This window comes from Eurosta solidaginis, chromosome 1 (genome assembly GCF_040869045.1).
Source record: "Eurosta solidaginis isolate ZX-2024a chromosome 1, ASM4086904v1, whole genome shotgun sequence".
In the NCBI taxonomy this organism is placed as follows: domain Eukaryota; kingdom Metazoa; phylum Arthropoda; class Insecta; order Diptera; family Tephritidae; genus Eurosta; species Eurosta solidaginis.
Genome location: NC_090319.1, coordinates 260476550 through 260499930, shown reverse-complemented (window position 1 = coordinate 260499930; position 23381 = coordinate 260476550). Strand labels below are relative to the sequence as shown.

The following is a 23381-nucleotide window of genomic DNA, read 5'->3' as shown; positions in this document are numbered from 1 at the left end:
GCAGGAGAGTATGGCGCCATCCCACTGCAAGGAGCTGCTGGGAGGATGACAATTTGTGGCAGGGACGCAACAAATTAAATGGGGTTGCACTGAAATGACAGCCCTTGGTCGGGAAAAATCCCGAGTCACTCCGGTACATAGAACCGGCTGTCTTGGGAAGCATTTTTCCATGTGGTTTTTATAATGTTGTTGTGCACTGAAAAAAAATTTGCTTAAAAAGGGATTTTGCACGAATTTAATTTTGATCCCACCCCATTGGTGCCCCAGACAGGGTTATTTTGAATAAGCGCGGACAAAGGCCGCCATGTTGTTGTTGTTGTTGTAGCGATTAGGTTACTCCCCGAAGGCTTTGGGGAGTGTTATCGATGTGATGGTCCTTTGTCGGATACAGATCCGATACGCTCCGGTAAAACAGCACCATTAAGGTGCTGGCCCGACCATCTCGGGAACGATTTATATGGCCACATTGAACCTTCAGGCCATCCCTCCCTCCCCACCCCCAAGTTCCATGAGGATCTTGGGGTCGCCAGAACCTCGTCTGTTAGTGAAACGGGACTCGCCGCTCGAAGGTGAGGTTGACAATTGGGTTGGAGAAGCTATATATTGCGCTACACAACCGCCATCGTAGAAAGGTGTTCTACGCAAAAATACTATAGATCCCACCCCCGGCTTCGGAGGTGTCCTTTTTCAGTTTTTCGTTATCTTTTGAACGAATTAAAATTTTTATTTTCCACCTTCGGATTATTGTTGTCGAGGTCAATATACGTCTTTGACACCTCTCTCGATATTTTTGGATGCGTGTTTGCAGTCGACCCCTGTTCTAGACTATTACCTCATGAATGCTTCGCTTGCAACAAAGGTTGAAAGTTGACTCCATTGCGGATAGAACAAGTGTGATAACTTCTGCATAATCGTCAAAATTACAAAATTACCTGATTTTTAATTGACTATCGTGGTCATTGTGATCATTGATTCACAATGATCGTGGTCTCATTGTGATCCTCTTTCTATGCGCTGCCAAATTGAACAACCTGTCAAAACGCTAAAGAGTAACCATCTTGAACATCCTTTCCATTGTGGATAAAATAAGTGTAATATCTTATCATCCGGTTCTATTTGTAATTTTAACGTTTATCCGGAAGTTATCACACTTGTTTTATCCACAATGGTTGGCTCCTTTGCATATCACATGGCGCTGGTAACGCGCTTTTTTCCATGCAAATACGTACAATATACTCATCTGTCAGTGCATGCGCTGCATCAAAAATCATTTGTGTCGCGCTTATAATTTATAATCACAAACACATGGCAGCACATCACGTGCTGTCATTTATGTGTCATTTCAATTCTAATCAGAATCTTTGCTGAGTAGAAAAAGCTTTGTTTTGTGGGTCGGATTACGTTGTTAAACAAAATAAATTATTTGAAAAGAAATTTATAAATTGTGTGCAAAATAAATTTGTAATAAATTAATTAAAAAAACGAGAGCATTCTGGAGAAAGTTTTCTACTCCAAAATATCTGAAATTTTTGATATATATCCTTAAGACAGTGTAGCATTGCAAAATATATTGAATATGGCCAAAATGCTAGGGAAGCAATTTAACCGCCTTACTGGACCATGCAAGATTGCACCAACACTGGTTAATCATTACTTCACAACCACTAACGAAATTACCCATCCACTGCCACGAAAGCCTAAAATTGTAAAGGCGGAAGAAGCAGTCGCTTGCATAAAATCAGGCATGTATATATATACTTTGTTATCAAATAGTATCTACATTATTCAGATATAAATATTTGAGTAAATAATACATATATGCATATTCCTGCAAAGGCGAATAGTCGTACTACTGGAAATTATGTAATCTAAACAAAAATTCTAGCATTTTTCGTATCGCCAATACCAAACCGTCCTAGTTAATGCATTAAAACAGGTTCTTATAAAGCGTGCATATATGTACAAACATACAAAGAAATAAAATAGTGGACAAGCAAACGTTTCGACTATCTTGCATTTAATATGTTAATGTACTGGGGGGAATGGTCATGGCCCAGCACAAACTCACTAAATAGCAAAATGGAATCGGAAAACATTGAAACAACGCCTAACATTAATGTATAACTAATTTTAACAAATATCAGATAGTTTGGGTTAGATCAAATACTTTATGTAGAAGAAATAACCATAAGTTTTGTTTATTTTATGGATCTTAACGCTTAGAACTTCCACATTCTTTAAATGCACTTTGCAGTGCAGTTGCTTGCATTTTAAAATTACTAACAAGAGGGATACTTTTTCCTTTGCAAACATAGTTACTCGGTATTGCAGAAGTCAATCATTAAGTACTATTGGTTCTTCTAAGGAATCCTAAATGGATATAAATAGTCAAATTACCAACCACTTCATTTGAGATGCCAATTATAAACTGAATGCACTTTGGACTCAAGTCAATCTCGGGCATGCCCGGTTTTAAGAAAAATAACTATGTTCTTTAATTATATTTACTTCAAAAATATGTGGAGAAATATGTACATGCATTTCATACTACATAACAATAAATATGCGGAAATTGTGTCCCAATAAATGCTTGAACGCAACAATTAAAAAGATCATTTAATTATTGGATAAAGTTATTAATATACTATCTTTCCGTTGGAATTACATACATATATTCATTTATGGAAGGGGCACAAGCATTTCTTGCAGACTGCATTCGGACTAAACAATTTCCCCACCAGTGTGTTAGAGGGTCAGAATATATCCGCGGTAGGTATGCCTGTCGTAAGAGGCCACTAAAATACCAGATTCAAGGGGCTGTGTAGCGCAACCCTACAGGTTGCCAGCGCAATATATAGCTTCTCCAAACCCAATTGTCAACCTCACCTATCCGCGGCGAATCCTGTTTGACTAACAGACGAGGTTCTAGCGACCCCTAGCTGGGAGTGGGTGGGGAGGGAGGGATGGCCTGAAGGTTTAATGTGGCCATATAAATCGTTCCCGAGATGGTCGGGCTAGGACCTCAATGGTGCTGTGTTACCGGAGCGTACCGGATCTGTATCCCAAGGCAGTCGGTTCTATGTACCGGAGCGACTCGAGATTTTTCCCGACCAAGGACTGTCATTTCAGTGTGACCCCATTTAATTTGTTTCGTCCCTCCCACAAATTGTCATCCTCCCAGCAGCTCCTTGCAGCAGGACTGCTACATATTCTCTTACTCCGGGAAGGTATCGAACCCAATCCGGGTCCGTCTCCTCACCCCGGTCCTGAGAAATGGTTTTGCTGCATTTGCCAGAAAAGAATCTTTTTAGGACGGTCATACTCTGTTCAGTGTGTCTCGTGCAAGGGATGGTTGCATCGGACAGGTTGTTCTGGGCTTGATCCCAAAACCCGACGTCCACGTAACTTTTATAAATCTTTTGTGGCTCCTTGCTGCTCACGCCCAAGGGCGTCCCGTAGTCTACGCCTAAGCGTATCCCCACTACCTTCCAGCAGCTTCGCTGCTCAGCAAGCCACAACAAGTACCCGCTGCTGCTCGCGCCCCACGGCGCCAACAACTCAAACAGCTGATACCACTCATAACTACTACCTTCGTAGTAGAGCTGGTAGCAATGCTGAGCATCAGCCCCTGCCCCCGTCTTCTTCTCCTCCCCTCTTTTCTGGCAGCAATCGTGCAGGTCAGGGAAACAGACTCTTAGTCCCTGCCTCCGTTTGCACCGTCTGCCAGCACAGAATATATAGGTCTGCGACATCCGCTCAATGCAGCTCCTGCCTTGGGTGGTGCCACTTTCCTAGATGTTCTGGTCTCCGCGACGGCAACCCCTCGACGGGTTTCATCGCGCCATGTTGCCAGGTCGCAAACCCAAATCATCCGGGTACCCCAATGCTTGCCCAAGGGCGCCCAGTCCCAAGGCCACAACAGCAATTGCGTCCTGGCCTTCCACAACCTAGGCGTAGTCACCCCTCACTTACCCCTAGAGTGGCGGCGTCACCCCTCATGCACTTCAGAATTCTGCAGTTCAACTGTAATGGACTAACTGGGAAGATTACGGAGATAGTCGATTTCATGAAGCGGCACAACATCCGCATTGCTGCGATTCAAGAGACTAAACTCACAGCAAGATCTGCATTGCAGACCTGCTCTGGTTATAATGTCCACAGGAAAGACCGCGAGGGCGGAAATGGAGGCGGCCTCGCGTTTATTATACACCACTCTTTGCAATATCATATATTTGATCCTGGCATCGACCGCAGTGACAATGTCTTAGAACGTCAAGGCCTATCTGTCCGGTCAGGCGATGCAAATCTAGAAATCATCAACATCTACATCCCTCCTGTCACCTGTTGCCCCAGTGGATACCGCCCTAATATCGAGGCCTTACTCACTGGCAACAATCGCATTATCTTAGGCGATTTCAATGCCCATCACGACCTATGGCATTCAAACTTGCGGGCGGACAGTAGGGGTGAGATGTTGGCGGATCAAATAGACGAAACGACGTTCTGCACAATTAACGGAGACGCCCCCACACGTATGGTAGGAAGCTGTCATAGCTCGCCAGATATCTCAATCGTGAGCGCAGAACTCGTAAACTGCGTCAACTGGCAGCCGATGGTAACATTGGCATCCGACCACCTGCCCATACTTATTTCGTTCGAGCGTACCGCCGACTTCATCGTCACCGAAAAACGCAATTTCATAAACTTCAAAAAAGGAAAGTGGGAAGAATATAAATCTGCAACAGACAGCAGCTTTGCTGCCCTCCCTATCCCGACTGATGCCCGCCAAGGGGAGCGTGCCATCCGTAAGGTCATTGAATCCGCCTCGGCACATTTCATTCCCGCCGGGAGAATTCCCGAAATCCGGCCCACTTCCCGGCGGAGGCCGCGAGCTTAGCGAGGGAACGCGACCTTATAAGACAGCTTGATCCAGGCGACCCGCAAATAAGGGATATAAACCAACGCATCAGATTGCTTGTGGACGAACACAAGCGGGCGAAATGGGAAGAGCACCTAAGAGGTTGTAACCTCTCTACCGGTGTAGGTAAACTTTGGTCCACCGTAAAGTCCCTATCGAATCCGACTAAGCACAAAGACAAAGTTTCCATCGCCTTTGGCGATAAGGTGCTGTCGGATGCGAAAAAATGCGCGAGCGCTTTCTGCCGACAATATATAATGCATCCTACGGTCGACAAAGATACGGAGAGCCAATAGACGTGCACATAAACACAAACTCAGCGCGTCACCAATTACCATCACCGCTAGAGAGGTTGAGGACGCCATTGGTCGCGCTAAACCATCCAAAGCAGTGGGCCCAGACGGCATAGCCATGCCGATGCTTAAAAACCTAGGGAAAGAGGGTTTCAAATATTTGTCTTCAACCTGTCTCTTTCCACCTTTGTCATACCCGAGAAATGGAAAATGGCCAAGGTGGTCCCGCTACTAAAGCCTGGGAAACCAGCTAACGTAGGTGAGTCATATCGTCCGATATCTCTCCTATCGCCAGTGGCAAAGACGCTTGAAGCCATTTTGCTCCCTCATTTCCAAGCACATTTGCAGCTAGCCCCTCATCAGCATGGCTTCAGAAAACTCCATAGCACTACCTCCGCGCTAAATGTCATTAGCACCCAGATAAATTGCGGTTTGAATCAATATCCCCACCATAGAACAGTACTCGTAGCGTTAGACCTATCAAAAGCTTTTGATACGGTCAACCATGGCTCGTTACTGGAAGACCTGGAAGGGTCTACCCTTCCTCCATGTCTTAAAAGGTGGACCGCAAATTATCTGGGTGGTCGGCAGGCATCGGTGCAATTCAGAAACGAAACATCAAAACAAAGGAGAATTAAACAAGGGGTGCCACAGGGTGGTGTCCTATCCCCGCTTTTGTTTAATTTCTACATATCTAAGCTACCTTCACCACCGGAAGGAGTCACAATCGTTTCCTACGCCGATGACTGCACAATAATGGCCACAGGCCCAGGCCCAAAGATCGATGAGCTATGCAATAAAATAAACGGCTATCTCCCTGATCTCTCCAGTTTTTTCGCCTCGCGAAACCTGTCATTGTCACCGACTAAATCTTCCGCGACCTTATTTACAACATCGACGCCCCAAATGTCGACCATATTGAACATCCACGTCGATGGCACTACGCTACCGACTGTCCTACACCCCAAAATCTTGGGTGTGACGTTTGATCAGGTGGTGCGCACGCAACCGCAATTGTTCCAAGAATTCAGAGCCGTAATAAAATCCTCAAATCCCTTGCTGGCAGTACCTGGGGAAAAGATAAAGAAACGCTCTTGACCACATACAAAGCAATTAGCCAGCCGATTACGTGCTACGCGTCACCCATATGGTCGCCAAGCCTAAAAACCACCCACTGGAAGAAACTACAGGCCTGCCAAAATACTGCTCTCAGAATCGCCACGGGCTGTCTTCTTATGTCCCCAGAACACCATCTGCATAATGAGGCGAGAATACTCCCCATCAGGGAGAGAAATGAGATGCTGACCAAACAGTTTCTGTTGAATACCCAGAAACCTGGGCATCCCAACAGACATCTGATTGACGAACCAGCACCGCCTAGGGGCCTAAGGAGTCATCTCCGTAAGCATTTTGAGGAAATACGGCACCTGAGAACCCAGCCGTATGAAGCGGAAAAACACAAGCAGGTCCTTGGTGAACTCCATAGACAGGCGTCGGACCTTTATGTCGGGAATTGCCCGGTGAATCCAGTACTTGAAGAAAAATATCCAGAACTCGCAGAAGAGGAACGCATACTCCCCAGGGAAACGCGTGTCACTCTTGCTCAACTTCGTTCTGGATACTGTAACAGGTTAAACTCTTACCTATCCAGAATCAACCCCGACATACAAAATGTATGCCCTGCTTGCAATGTGTCCCCACATGACACCAACCATCTCTTTAATTGTAATGTGGAACCAACGCCTCTAACACCCCTTTCCTTATGGTCCACCCCTGTTGAAACGGCAAGTTTCCTTGGACTCCCGTTAGAGGATATTGATGACAATTTGTGATCGGTCGCGGCTATTAGGTGGGGCGAGCATTGCTACAACAACAACAACAACCATCACATAGATAACACTCCCCAAAACCTTCGGGGAGCAACCTTATCGCTACAACAACAACAACCAAACCTAATTTCCCCTACTGTTTTTCTTGTAAAGAACAGCATCGATCGCAACGGTTTTGAGAGACTGCTGTAGGATGCTTGTGTTTTGTTAAAATTAATAGCCATACAATAATTATTAAAAAGAAAATGTCGAATTTTAAAATTTTTTTTATGTGGAAATTTTTTTTGGCGAAACTTAAAAAAATTTCGCAATAAAAAGGGCCGAAAAAATACAAAATGTCGAAATAATTTGGAAATTAAAAAAATTTTGTTTGTAATGATAATTTAGTTTTCAATGGACATTTGCATAATGAAACTAAGATTTTGATAAATTTTCCAACTATTTGTAGCATGATACAAAAAATGGAGGTAGTTCCATTTAGTGTGCGTTAGCCACTTGACTTTTGCGGGGACAATAACAATTACACCAAAAACAAGCTACCAGATTGAAAAATGTTACGATTTTTTCAAATTTTGGTGGATTTCATAATAACGAATACGACTAAATTTCTTTCATAGTTATTTTAAATAAAAAAGAAAAAAAATGAGCCTTGGAAATATTTTAATACGAAACTGAAAATTGTTTTGGCGGAAGAAACATGGATCGAAGTATGCAAAGCAAGTGAATATAGCCTTCTTAAGTGTCCGTAGGTTTGCTCAGAACATTTTGAAAAACATACAGGTTTGTCAATTGCTTGCTCAAAGGAGGTCCTTATAAACCCACACCGCAATTTCTTGATAAATTGGCTACAAGTCCACATTTTTTATTTTTTTATTTATTTTATATATTTATTATTTTTATAAAAAATTAGCAAGAAAATTGATATTGAGAAACTAAAGCATGAAGAATATCAAAATGCCTTTAATGCCGCAGTACGCGAACGTGTTGAACAGGTAAACATGAGTGGTAGTACAGGTGACAGGCTAGACTCCGTTAATAATATCTACCAAGAACTTGGTAGCAGTATCCTTGGACACAAAAACAAAGCAAAGAAAGTATGGCTAACAAATAATACGTGGACACTTATTGAACAGCGGCGGAAAATTAAAGAATCGCTTCTCAGACGGACGAACAACAATGACACGGAGGAAGCAAGGCAGTTAGCCGCAAGGTATAAAGAAAAATGCAAGCAAATTAAGAAGTCTGCTAGAAAAGACAAGAGGGAATGGGCTGACACATTAGCAAGTCGAGCTGAAACGGCAGCCAGATTAAATAATATGAGGGAACTCTATGAGATTAGTAGGGAACTCACCGGAAAATACAGGAGTGGTCAAAAACCAGTAAAAGACTTAAACGGAAATCTTATTACTGAAAGCGAACAACAAATGAGTGTATGGGTGGAACACTTCAAGAAAGTATTAAATAATCCTGTAGGTGAAGCGACCTTAAATTCCAACACTATTGCTGCAAACTACAACAGCCAACCCCACTTCAATGGGGTAAACAGCGCGCCCCCTACGAAAAATGAAATAATTTCAGCAATCAAGTCCTTAAAAAAGGGCAAGGCCCCAGGAACTGATGACATATATGCTGAATACCTCATAGCAGATCCAGATACCGCAGCTGAAACCTTACTTCCAATCTTCCGTCAGGTATGGGAAGAAGAATCCTACCCTCGTCAGTGGAATGAAGGCATACTTGTAAAAGTCGCAAAAAAGGGAGATACCTCTGATTGTAACAACTACAGAGGTATCACCTTACTCTCGATTCCTAGCAAAGTGTTCTCCACGATCTTACTGTCCCGAATTGAAGAGGCGGTGTATCGAACTCTAAGAGAAAATCAGTTTGGCTTTAGACAAAACCGATCCTGTGTTGATCTAATAAATACCGTCCGAATCATTGTTGAACAATGCTGTGAATACAGAACATCAGCTTATTTACTTTTTATCGACTTTAAAAAGGCTTTTGATAGTCTCGACAGGAAATATATTTGGGAAATACTGCGAAAACGAGGGATGCCCAATAAAATAATCAACATTATAAAGGCAATGTATGCCGAATTTAAGTGCCGGGTCAGTCACGATGGGCGCCTCTCAGAACCCTTCGAAATTAAAAGCGGGGTGCGACAGGGATGCATACTCTCCCCGCTCTTGTTTATCTTGGCATTAGACGAGATTATGAGGAACGCAGAAAATGGTGGACACGGTGTACAGTGGACGCCTTTCACTCAGCTAGGGGATTTAGAATATGCAGACGATGTCTGTCTGCTAAGCCACAGAAGTACTGACCTTCAACACAATTTAGAAGCTGTCAACACACATGCAAAGGAGGCCGGACTAAGCATCAATACAGCGAAAACCAAAGTCATAAGATGCGGCTATAGTATTTCATCAAGGCCATTGACGCTTACGGTTGACGAAAATGAAATCGAAGGTGTAGAGTCCGTTGTTTATCTTGGTAGTATTGTCTCAAATAAGAGCGGTGCAGATGAGGACGTTCAGTCTCGCATAAACAAAGCAAGAATGGTTTTTGGGCAACTGGCAAACGTGTGGAGGTCCAGCCAAATATCTTTAAAAACGAAGCTTCGACTGTTTAATTCGAATGTTAAATCAGTACTGTTTTATGCTTGCGAGACGTGGAAAAGCTCAACTTCAATTCAGAAACGTCTACAAGTTTTTATTAATAAATGTCTGCGCCGAATCCTGAAAATTCGATGGCCGGAAAGAATTTCAAATGACGACTTATGGTCTAGAACAAATCAACCTAAGGCTACCACAGAAATAACCAAGCGTAAATGGTCGTGGATTGGTCACACTCTCAGAAGACCTCCAGTAAATATAGCCAGACAAGCATTGCGATGGAATCCACAAGGAAGCCGGCGACCTGGTGCACCTGCGAAAACTTGGCGCAGAACTGTGGATAAAGAACTCGAAGACGCAGGATATACGTGGAATGACATTACAAGAACTGCACCTAACAGAATAAGATTTAAGTCGGTGGTCGAGGCCCTATGCTCCAATAGGAGTTGAGGAGGATGATGATGATGATGATATAGGAGGGAATTGTTAAACTATTTTTTAGGGAGAACATTACCCTGTAGCTCTGCAGGTTAGCCACTAGTTAGGAGAGTGTTTCTACCCGTTGTACCCGGGATCACCTTTGGGGCAGCCCCGCCTATACACATTCTGTGCCCTCTTAGCATTGACATAGATGTGCAGACTTCGGAATTACACTTTTTCTCAACATGCCTTGAGAAATATCCACTGTAGGGGCATGATAATAGGGCCATGCTAGAACAACAGGATTTTTCGTGTATTTTTTTCTGTATAGGGGTCAAGCTGCCATAAAGATATGAGTCATTATCCACTATTTTTCAATAAAATTGCATATTTTACTGTATTCTCAATCAATATATATGCACATAAATCTTGCTAAGGCATATTATTATTATCTCAGATGACCATTGCGTTTTCATCCAAAAGGAAATTTCCATCTCGAAAAACGACAATTTCGCCTTAACGAGTAACAGTATGGCTACGCTTCTGGCAAAACAGCAAACATTATGAAACTTCAAAAATCCCCAAATACGTCAAAAAATTTTGAGTGGAACTACCTTCTTTTTTATACTCAGTTGAGCAGAGCTCACAGAGTATATTAAGTTTGATTGGATAACGGTTGGTTGTACATATATAAAGGAATCGAGATAGATATAGACTTCCATATATCAAAATAATCAGGATCGAAAAAAAATTTGATTGAGCCATGTCCGTCCGTCCGTCCGTTAACACGATAACTTGAGTAAATTTTGAGGTATCTTGATGAAATTTGGTATGTAGGTTCCTGAGCACTCATCTCAGATGGCTATTTAAAATGAACGATATCGGACTATAACCACGCCCACTTTTTCGATATCGAAAATTTTGAAAAACCGAAAAAGTGCGATAATTCATTACAAAAGACAGCTAAAGCGACGAAACTTGGTAGATGAGTTGAACTTATGACGCGGAATAGAAAATTAGTAAAATTTTGGACAATGGGCGTGGCACCGCCCACTTTTAAAAGAAGGTAATTTAAAACTTTTGCAAGCTGTAATTTGGCAGTCGTTGAAGATATCATGATGAAATTTGGCAGGAACGTTACTCCTATTACTATATGTACGCTTAATAAAAATTAGCAAAATCGGAAAAGGACCACGCCCACTTTTAAAAAAAAAATTTGTTTAAAGTAAAATTTTAACAAAAAATTTAATATCTTTACAGTATATAAGTAAATTATGTCAACATTCAACTCCAGTAATGATATGGTGCAACAAAATACAAAAATAAAAGAAATTTTCAAAATGGGCGTGGCTCCGCCCTTTTTCATTTAATTTGTCTAGGATACTTTTAACGCCATAAGTCGAACAAAAATTAACCAATCCTTTTGAAATTTGGTAGGGGCATAGATTTTATGACATTAACTGTTTTCTGTGAAAATGGGCGAAATCGGTTGATGCCACTCCCAGTTTTTATACACAGTCGTCCGTCTGTCCTTCCGCATGGCCGTTAACACGATAACTTGAGCAAAAATCGACATATCTTTAATGAAATAAGTTCACGTGCTTACTTGAACTCAGTTTATCTTGGTATGAAAAATGAACGAAATCCGACTATGACTACGCCCACTTTTTCGATATCGAAAATTACGAAAAAATTCCATAATTCTATACCAAATACGAAAAAAGGGTTGACACATGGTAAGGTAATTGGATTGTTTTATTGACGCGAAATATAACTTTAGAAAAAACTTTATAAAATGGTTGTGACACCTACCATATTAAGTAGAAGAAAATGAAAAAGTTCTGCAGGGCGAAATAAAAAACCCTTAAAATCTTGGCAGGTATTACATATATAAATAAAATAGCGGTATCCAACAGATGATGTTCTGGGTCACCCTGGTCCACATTTTGGTCGATATCTGGAAAACGTCTTCACACCACTCCCTTTTAAAACTCTCATTAATACCTTTAATTTGATACCCATATCGTACAAACTCATTCTAGAGTCACCCCTGGTCCACCTTTATGGCGATATCTCGAAACGGCGTCCACCTATGGAACTAAGGATTACTCCCTTTTAAAATACTCATTAACACCTTTCTTTTGATACCCATATTGTGCAAACAAATTCTAGGGTCACCCCTGGTCCACCTTTATGGCGATATCTCGAAACGGCGTCCACCTATGGAACTAAGGATTACTCCCTTTTAAAATACTCATTAACACCTTTCTTTTGATACCCATATTGTGCAAACAAATTCTAGGGTCACCCCTGGTCCACCTTTATGGCGATATCTCGAAACGGCGTCCACCTATGGAACTAAGGATTACTCCCTTTTAAAATACTCATTAACACCTTTCTTTTGATACCCATATTGTGCAAACAAATTCTAGGGTCACCCCTGGTCCACCTTTATGGCGATATCTCGAAACGGCGTCCACCTATGGAACTAAGGATTACTCCCTTTTAAAATACTCATTAACACCTTTCTTTTGATACCCATATTGTGCAAACAAATTCTAGGGTCACCCCTGGTCCACCTTTATGGCGATATCTCGAAACGGCGTCCACCTATGGAACTAAGGATTACTCCCTTTTAAAATACTCATTAACACCTTTCTTTTGATACCCATATTGTGCAAACAAATTCTAGGGTCACCCCTGGTCCACCTTTATGGCGATATCTCGAAACGGCGTCCACCTATGGAACTAAGGATTACTCCCTTTTAAAATACTCATTAACACCTTTCTTTTGATACCCATATTGTACAAACAAATTCTAGGGTCACCCCTGGTCCACCTTTATGGCGATATCTCGAAAATGCGACCACCTATACAACAACCACCACTCCCTTTTAAAATCCTCATTAATACCTTTAATTTGATACCCATATCGTACAAACATATTCTAGAGTCACCACTGGTCCACCTTTATGGCGATATTTCGAAACGGCGTCCACCTATAGAACTAAGGCCCACTCCCTTTTAAAATACGCATTAACACCTTTCGTTTGATGCCCATATTGTACAAACAAATTCTAGGGTCACCCCTGGTCCACCTTTATGGCGATATCTCGAAAGTCCACCTATAGAACTAAGCCCCACTCCCTTTAAAAATGCTCATTAACCCCTTTCATTTGATACCCATATCGTGCAAACAAATTCTAGGGTCACCCCTGCTCCATCTTTATGGCGATATCTCGAAACGGCGTCCACCTATGGAACTAAGGGTTACTCCCTTTTAAAATACTCATTAACACCTTTCTTTTGATACCCATATTGTGCAAACAAATTCTAGGGTCACCCCTGGTCCACCTTTATGGCGATATCTCGAAACGGCGTCCACCTATGGAACTAAGGATTACTCCCTTTTAAAATACTCATTAACACCTTTCTTTTGATACCCATATTGTACAAACAAATTCTAGGGTCACCCCTGGTCCACCTTTATGGCGATATCTCGAAAATGCGACCACCTATACAACAACCACCACTCCCTTTTAAAATCCTCATTAATACCTTTAATTTGATACCCATATCGTACAAACATATTCTAGAGTCACCACTGGTCCACCTTTATGGCGATATTTCGAAACGGCGTCCACCTATAGAACTAAGGCCCACTCCCTTTTAAAATACGCATTAACACCTTTCGTTTGATGCCCATATTGTACAAACAAATTCTAGGGTCACCCCTGGTCCACCTTTATGGCGATATCTCGAAACGGCGTCCACCTATGGAACTAAGGATTACTCCCTTTTAAAATACTCATTAACACCTTTCTTTTGATACCCATATTGTACAAACAAATTCTAGGGTCACCCTTGGTCCACCTTTATGGCGCTATCTCGAAAAGGCGTCCACCTATGGAACTAAGGATTACTCCCTTTTAAAATACTCATTAACACCTTTCATTTGATACCCATATCGTACAAACGCATCCTAGAGTCACCCCTGGTCCACCTTTATGGCGATATCTCGAAAAGGCGAACACCTATACAACAACCACCACTCCCTTTAAAAACCCTCATTAATACCTTTAATTTGATACCCATATCGTACAAACACATTCTAGAGTCACCCCTGGTCCACCTTTATGGCGATATTTCGAAACCGCATCCACCTATAGAACTAAGGCCCACTCCCTTTTAAAATACTCATTAACACCATTCGTTTGATGCCCATATTGTACAAACAAATTCTAGGGTCACCCCTGGTCCACCTTTGTGGCGATATCTTGAAACGGCGTCCACCTATGGAACTAAGGATTACTCCCTTTTAAAATACTCATTAACACCTTTCATTTGATACCCATATCGTACAAACAAATTCTAGAGCCAACCCTGATCCACCTTTATGGCTATATCCCTAAATGGCGTCCACCTATAGAACTATGGCCCACTCCCTCATAAAATACTCTTTAATGCCTTTCATTTGATACACATTCCAGGGTTTCCCTCGGTTCATTTTCCTACATGGTTATTTTCCCTTATGTTGTCACCATAGCTCTCAACTGAGTATGTAATGTTCGGTTACACCCGAACTTAACCTTCCTTACTTGTTGTATCATGATTTGTAGTATAGATAGTATATATGTACGTAGTTAGGGTCTGGTACGACATTAAAATTTTCTACATTCGTACCAGACCCTATATTTTCATGAAGCAAAATTGAATATAATTGAAAATTTTTGAAAATAGAAAAATCAATATTGAAAATTAATATATTGTAAAACATGTTAAAATTAAAAAGTTCGAAGTAATATAATAACACAGTTAAATACAAATAATTCAGTCAATATAATTTAGGAACCCTACAGCTACACCGATACATCTTTTCCATGCTCGCTGAAGCCTCGAGTTTCAGTTAAGTCATTCATTCATTCATTCATTCATTTTTATAAAGCATTTGACTTATATCTATTTATGTAAAGTTTCGCAATATTACAAACTATGCAACACAAAGTTTAAACATAAAATCTTACAACTTATAGATAAGTACATCTAGATATAAGAAAAGGTAAGACATTTTATATGTTATATTTGACATAGTGTCAAATGTCATCTTTATTGAATATACAGTGGGGTGGACTGTTAAATATTAAAGCTAAAAATTAATTATATGTTGAAAATAGATATAAATAAATCTATTTATGTAACTAACGCATTTAATAGAGCTTTTGTAAAGATAAAGGTAATACAAAGAATATAAGACAAAATTAGTTAATTAAAAACTGTTTATCAAACTTGAAAACTTCGATTTCGGTATGCGAAAGGCCCAAAAGAAAGGACTTCACTTTTTTCATGAATTGATGGAAATTTCGTAAGGCACAAATTTCGGCAGGTAGTGCATTAAAAAGTTTTCTAGATACTATAGTATAAAATTTGCTAAAGTGTGTGGTTCGCGAGGAAGATACAACTACAGCAGGATGTAAGTTTGTCCTTAGATTATAGGTTTCCGACCTCATACTATGTAGGTATCCACACCTTATGAAACAAATTTTTAAAACTTTAAAATAATAAAGATCTCTTACTGGAAGAATCGCTAGACTTCTAAAAAGCTCTCTTGAGGGATTCAATCTATTAACATTAGATAATTTTCTAATAACGCATTTTTGCAAAACAAATATAGGTTGAATTTTGCTCAGGGTAGCGCCTCCCCAGCAGCTGATTCCATACATTAATTTAGAATGAAATAAAGCATAATAGACCGTTTTAGGAGTAGAGTTAGAACAGCAACTTCTTAAATGATAAAAACAGCGTAAAGAATATTGGAGATATTGTTTAAGACGGGATGTGTGACAGCCCCAATTCATATTCTGGTCGGCAGTTACTCCTAGGTATTGGAAGTTCTCAACAGTGTCAATCATGAAACAATTGCTGCTACAAGTAGCAAGCCGATCAAACGTACCGGGCAGGAACTTTTTGCACAAGCGGAAGGAAAAAGCGTAAACAAAAGTTAGCGTTTATCGATTTAACGGTTGGTAAAAAGAAAGATGTCAAATAAAAAAGATTGCTATATGGAAAAATCTAAATTAACTGGATATGGTGTAAATGACCCTTAAAATAAATATGTACACATGGGGTGTCGAATGAAAAAAATCTCATATTTACACCCTGGTACGTATGTCTGTAAGTGCTACTAATGCGGGTTTTTTCAGTTCGAAATTAAACTCCACTTAAAGTTGAATAGAGTTTAACCCTGCTACTTCGGCCGCTTAAGCTGAGATGAGCAGCAAAATTTTATGTTCTCGAACAATTTTTGTTCCATTTTCTTCATGTTGGAGTACTCTAACAATACTCCTTTGCATTGCGTTTGCGGACCACCATCAGCCGATCATTGCTCGTTTTTTAACGACCGTGATCACGACACAATGACGATCGAACAGAGTTGCCAAAAGTAAAATATTGCATACAAATAATAAAATTTTACTATGGCAACTCTGATAACATGCAACCGCGCAGTGGGTTTATGTATACATACTATAGTATAGAGAAATGTAAGTTTCTTTAGAATATTCGTAGTATAAAATGTAAAAAGTTGTATTGCCCCTCTTCATTTACTTTCATTTTAAATTAAATTCACTCCGATAATTCTTTCCGATACAATTCCTCTTTAGTACTTTGGCATATGATCCTCTGTGGGTGCTCCATGGAGTACTACTGTGAAAGTACTTTGGAAAGTACTCTTACGTATGTACTCTATGGAATACTCACAAACAAAGCGAGAGTGGGATCACCTACTCCTCTCCTAGGACATCGCAATGTTAATTGGAGCACATTTTTTGTATGAATACAGATTAGTTTTGGAATACTCCTATACTCCCAAAGGAGTATTCCTTACATTATTTATGGAGTACTCGCGTTTTTTGAAGGGCAGTGGTATATAATAGCCATCATCCCGTCGCAAGGATCTTGAGCCAGATAAATAATTTTGCATGTAAAGCGGCAGTGAATGGTGACATAACCAGATAAAACAGCTGATCGAACCAAGTTTATGGAAATCAATGTAATCGATTAATGGTGCCATACCATAACGCTAACGCCATAACCATACCATAGCCAACCAATTGGTTTTTGGTTTCTCGCCATATCCATAACCTAAAAATATTTGAGTTGAAGAATTTGTTAACTTTTTGTAGATTTTATTTATTGTTTTGGATACTTTAACGAATTTGCTGCAAATCCTCTTATTTGCAACCCTCTGCTAAGTTCGAATCACTAAACTGTTGAATAAATGACTCCAATATTTAATAATTCAAAATGGCCTTTATTAAAGTACTTCACAATAACACTCAAACTTTGCAACGAATAGCTTGCGTAATAACCAAACTGATTGATAGCTCAAATGAAACTGACTTTCAAACTAATACTGCTATTGCTCGCTAGATATCGTCTTAATCGAAACTCAAATCCACTGATGACATGATACGAAACTTTTATTCTCTCTCAATTCGTTTCCAGGAATGGGTCTTGAAGCTCATTCGATTGTAAACAAAAGTTCGTTCGTTTCCAAGAATGGGTCTTGAACATCAGATGGCTATAGAGTTGCCTAAACTACACAAAAAAAAAACTCCAAGAAATCCGTTCGGTTTCATTATTTTCAAAAAACCAGCAAGTAAGGTGATAAAAACTTATAAAAATTTATAAAAAAGGCAAAGTTTTGTAGAAATATTTTGTGGTAGATAAGTGAAAAAATAAAATAATATATTTCGATTGCGTTGCTTTGCTTTGTTGCGCTGGCACCACCATAAGATAACAATGAACGGCTAGCCCCTTTTTCACTTTGATGCGACCAAAATGTTTATTTACATACATATGTATATCCACATACAATAAAAAACGCAAAAAATTTATAAGAAATTACGAAATTAGATCACTTGGTGAAGTATCTGCGTTGTCGTCCGCAAAAGGCTGTTAATTATACATGTTGCGTTAACCTATAAGTATACCTACAATTTATCTCAGCTGTCAAAAGTGGAATGTTGCAACGCTCCACAAAAACCTGGCCTTTATGCATCCATTTACATCAATGCGAAGACTAAGAAGCTGTCTTTTTCTCCAATCGAAAGCTGCTATCAAAACCCGTTTCGTGTGCAGCCCTTCGATGAAAGGTGTTGTCACTGATAAATTTTCCACGGGTGAAAAATAGTTATTTTTTCTTCGGATTTGTAATCCTGACAAAAATTCGAGTTTTTTGATATCCCATTTGACAATCTTGAGTAAGTTTTCAGTGAAAATTATAAACTAAACCTTTACCATGTAAAATACCCCAAAGTTATTCTGAAATGCCCAAATTTGATTTTGAGCATGATGGTATCTATGGCCAATATTATAAAAAATGCACATTTTCACGCGCTCTCAGAGAGCGAGAAGTTTCATATCATGTCATCTGTGCTCAAATCAAACTGAATTCCTTCTTACTCGCTTGCGCCGCTTTTATAGTTTACGCTGCATACATCTAGGCTCTTCTATTTCCAGAACTTACCAACTATTTCGTGTGTTTATAGTTCTCATATAGTTTCTACTTGTTTACAATTGTCTACTTTTCAGCGTCTCTCAGATATATGTGAGTTTGTAGTTTACAGTCTCTCGCACACACATAGGCGTATACGTAAATTCATCTGTGTGTGGCATCTCTCGGCTGCCTTATATATGTGTATACATGATTTGATTATTGACGTAAATACCGCTTAGCATGGCCTTAGCATCGCGTTAGTGATGGTATAGCTTAGTGATGCTAATATCCGTGACACTGCCCTCCACCTAAGTCTGATCGTCCCGATCAGACGAATCTCTCGATCTAACCGCTACTAGCCTCTCCAAATGAACAACCTTCTATTTCGTGGTTTCCCAATTGTTTGTATGCGGTAGATGGCATCACTGATCCTTTTTACAACTTTGTACAGACCTTCCCAACTGCACCAAAATTTGGAAGGAACACCTTTCCGCCGGTGAGGGTTGTACAACAGTACCAAATCTCCCTCCAAGAAACCTTCCGAATTATTGTTGTTGTCGTACCTGTATTTCATCTTACTACTCATTATCCTGGATCGTTCCCTCGCACTCTGTTGCTTGGCCAATGAAGAACTACTTCGCAGAGCTTGATCTTGACGGATTGACTTTGCATCATCAGTATCGTCTTGACGTTTCACAACAGTAGTACGCGCTGGCTTGAAACCACCCTTGCATTCTTTCTGGAAAATTCTTTCAGTCGTTTTAGTGCGTCCATTAGGGTTTGTCAATGCCAGTGTTTTTCTCGCAGGTACTTTTGATTTCGCTTTATTTGGCCCATTCGATCCATCAACCTTTGCTCGATCTACTTTCCTTGACTTTCGTGGTCTCTGTCGAATCTCCTCCACCAGCACTCGCTTACTGCTGAACCCTTCTTCCAAACTAAAGTTAAGTGGCACATCTTGGTTCTCATAATGCATCACCCTTCTCTGCATATCGATCTTGATGTCATGGTCAACCAAGAAATCCACTCCCAATATAACTTCACCAACAATCTCCGCCACAACGAATTTGTGTAAAACCATGACCTTCCCAATTAAGACTTCACAGATCACTTCTCCCCGGACTTGGTTATACTCGCCAGTGATCGTACGCAACCTCGCTCCAGGTAACGGTTTTACTCTCCTGTTGACCAAGTCAGATCGGATCAAGGAATGAGATGCGCCCGTATCTACAGTCAGTACACGCTCCTTGCCATCCACATTCCCTCTGACGGTAAGACTGCTTGATTTCCTTCCAATTTGCGACACAGATATCACAGGACATTCAATAGCCGGGGCAAGATTTCGTTCTTTACATCCGACACGCTCTTGCTCATTTCCTCCAGCTTTGCGTTTACGGCCACCCCCATTGTTGGAGCTATTAGGACCAAGATCGCAATGACGTGCAATGTGACCAGACTTCCCGCATTTGAAGCATTTGGTAACTTTTTCACTCCGCTTTTGCGATCCTTTCAGCGCCTCCAATATTGCGTCTACCCACTCTGGCCTTTCTACTTCCACAACGCGTGCTTTGTAAACTGGCTTACACAGAAGCGACGCTGTTACCTGAATCAGAGCTTGTGACACCGTTTCTGCGAATGTTGGCTTTGGGTTTGCGTATGTAGCTCGCTTTGTTTCGACGTCCCGTATGCCATTTATAAAGCTCTGAATCTTTACCCTTTCAGAGTACTCCACGGGTGCGTCCACATTCGCTAAATGTGCTAGCCTTTCAATATCCGACGCAAACTCTTGCAATGTTTCACCAGGCCTCTGGAAGCGGTTCAGCAACTCCATTTGGTATATCTGTTTTCTATGCTCGCTTCCATAACGTCGTTCTACAGCAGCCATCAATGCTTCATAATTGTTCCGCTCTCCTTCGGGAATCGTCCGTAGGATTTCCGCTGCTGGCCCCTTCAATGCCACGAACAGTGCAGCAACTTTATCTTCCGTATTCCAGTTGTTCACTGCTGCGGTCTTCTCAAGCTGTAGCTTGAAGACCTGGAAAGGAACAGAACCGTCAAAAGATGGAGTTTTTACCTTCGTATTACTCGCTGAAGCAGCCGGCCGATTAAGTTGCAATTCCTGTACACGACCTCTCAACGCATCCACCTCTGCCTCGAATTTTTCTTCAAACTGCGTTATTTTCTCGCCCATACGCGTTTCGAGTTTTGATGATATACGCGCCTCTTGCTCTTTCAGTTGCGTTTCCATCTTTGATGTAATCTATGTCGACATTTCTGAAATACGTGTCTCATGTGATTCCAGCTGGGATGCCATATATGTCTTCTGCTCTTCCAGTTGAGATGACATTTGCGATGACATTTCTGAAATACGTGCCTCCTGTGATTCCAGCATCTTGGTTGTTATGCGTGTCTCTTGCGATTCCAGTTGGGATGCCATATTTGTGATGACATTTCTGTTATACGTGCCTCTTGCGCTTCCATCTTGGATGTCACTGTTTGAGCAGTTATTGCAGCCAATATCATGTTCAAGTCTGTGCTGGTAATTGGCTGCGATGTTTCGTTTTTCTCTTCAATTTTTGTTGTCTCCTCGCCATCAAGATGAAAGACATACTCTTTCACATCAATTCCTTCTAGTTCCATTGCCTCTCGTAGTCGTGCCTGAAGTTCGAGTTTAATGTCGGTTGTATTCAATCCACGGTTCTCCAACTCCTTCTTCAGTTGCGGGATCTTCAATTCACTTAACTTTGCCATGACCTTGTTGTCCTCTGGAATTTATTCAACAATTCCTCTTCTGACACCAATTGCAACGAATTTTCTGCAAATCCTCTTATTTGCAACCCTCTGCTAAGTTCGAATCACTAAACTGTTGAATAAATGACTCCAATATTTAATAATGCAAAATGGCCTTTATTAAAGTACTTCACAATAACACTCAAACTTTGCAACGAATAGCTTGCTTAATAACCCAACTGATTGATAGCTCAAATGAAACTGACTTTCAAACTAATACTGCCTTTGCTGGCTAGATATGGTCTTAATCGAAACTAAAATCAAACTGAATTCCTTCTTACTCGCTTGCGCCGCTTTTATAGTTTACGCTGGATACATCTAGGCTCTTCTATTTCCAGAACTTACCAACTATTTCGTGTGTTTATAGTTCTCATATAGTTTCTACTCAAGGCGAATTCATTACAGGTGGTATTATCCCATCAGCTGATTGCTTGTTCTTCTTCGTTTTTTTCGCCGTGAGCAGTAGAAAGTCAGTTGGATGTCAATAATAGAACCAAAATAGAACGGTTAAATTATTTTTTCTTGAATTCAAAAATTCTGCTGTGGCTAAAAAAATTATTAAATTTGAGTGTGTTTTTTGATATTCCTTTAAAAAAATATTAAAACGAACATAATGAGAAAGTGCGCGGTGTGTAAGAAAAAATACGCGGTTGGAAAATGTTCGTTTTTTATGGTTCCAGTTGGTGAAGCCGAAAGGCTTTTGTGGTCCACATTGTGCCGAGTGCAGCTTGGAGAAAAGGATTTTATTTGCGCCGATCACTTTTCTCCTTCGGATATGGTATGCTCACGCAGAAAAATAAAGTTATTGGCAAAAGCTGTTCCGTTTTTACAACCGGCATATGTTGATAAAGACCACGGCATGCCATCTGTTGTAAATAACGTAAACAGAAAATTTGGGTAAGTGATTTAACTTTCGTTTTCCCAAAAGTTAGAAAGTATATTTTACTATATTTAGTACGGAAATAATTCCCCCAAATACACAAGCAATAAATACATACATTACCGAGGATAACGTGCAACCAAGGTAAAGAGAAATATATATGATTTTGGCAAAGAATCTATTTCCATTTAATTTTAATATAGTTCGAGCATTTCTTTGTCGGAACTGGCGGAAGTGCAGCTAAAAGACTGCGAAACCCAAACCGAGTGAGTATGACTTGAAACGTGAGGCAAAACCATATCAAAAAATTGTGATTTGATAGTAAATGCATTATCTTTTTCCATATAGCTCGTTATCTCAATTGTCAGACTTAACGAAAGGGCAGCTGAAAGACTGCGAAACCCAAACCGAGTGAGTATGACTTGAAACGTGAGGCAAAACCATATCAAAAAAATGTGATTTGATAGTAAATGCATTATCTTTTTCGATATAGCTCGTTATCTCATTTGTCCGAATTAACGGAAGTGCAGCTGAAAGACTGCGAGACCCAAACAGAGTGAGTACGACACATAAGTCGCTGGACCTGACTATTTGTATGATTTTTTTTTTTCGTATTTTTAGCCCTAGGGTATTTGAATTTCTATGCCAGGTTGAAAACTATAACCTAAGGAAAGAAAATAAGGCGTTGCAGGCGGAAAATAGGAACTTAAATTACAAGCTTGATGAAGTAAATGCTTTGATAAGTAACTTGAGGACGATATTCACGGAAGGACAAATAAAAAAAATGGTTTTCCCAGGTATATTTCAACGTCCCCTCTTCAATGATAGAAATTGCAAACATTAATTATATTTGATTTCATAGATAGTAAATTAAGGTGGTCGTATAAGGATATATCCAGTGCAGTGTGCTTGCACGCTTCGGGGCCAAGGGCATACCACCATCTATATGAAAATGGGTTTCCCCTTCCACACATGTCCACTTTGCAGCGATGCTACCGTAAATTCGATATAAGCGAGGGTCTCCTGACCCCATGCCTTGAACAAATGAAGTATTCTGAGCTCAGTGATGAAGACAAGCTATGTATACTTGCGTTCGATAAGATGAAGGTTGCTGAAGTATATGAGTATGACGAACG

General features: G+C 40.4%; 1 protein-coding gene across 1 annotated transcript in view; it reads left to right on the top strand.

Annotated features, from left to right (window-relative positions):
* The first annotated feature begins 1350 nt into the window (after positions 1–1350).
* The window catches only part of LOC137237218 (4-hydroxybutyrate coenzyme A transferase), a 39347-nt gene continuing 17316 nt past the window's right edge, over positions 1351–23381 (top strand). Inside the window, exon 1 of the mRNA XM_067760610.1 lies at positions 1351–1742. Coding sequence (XP_067616711.1) covers positions 1577–1742 — 166 coding nt within the window. The 5' untranslated portion in view covers positions 1351–1576. The remainder of the gene's footprint in view (positions 1743–23381) is intronic.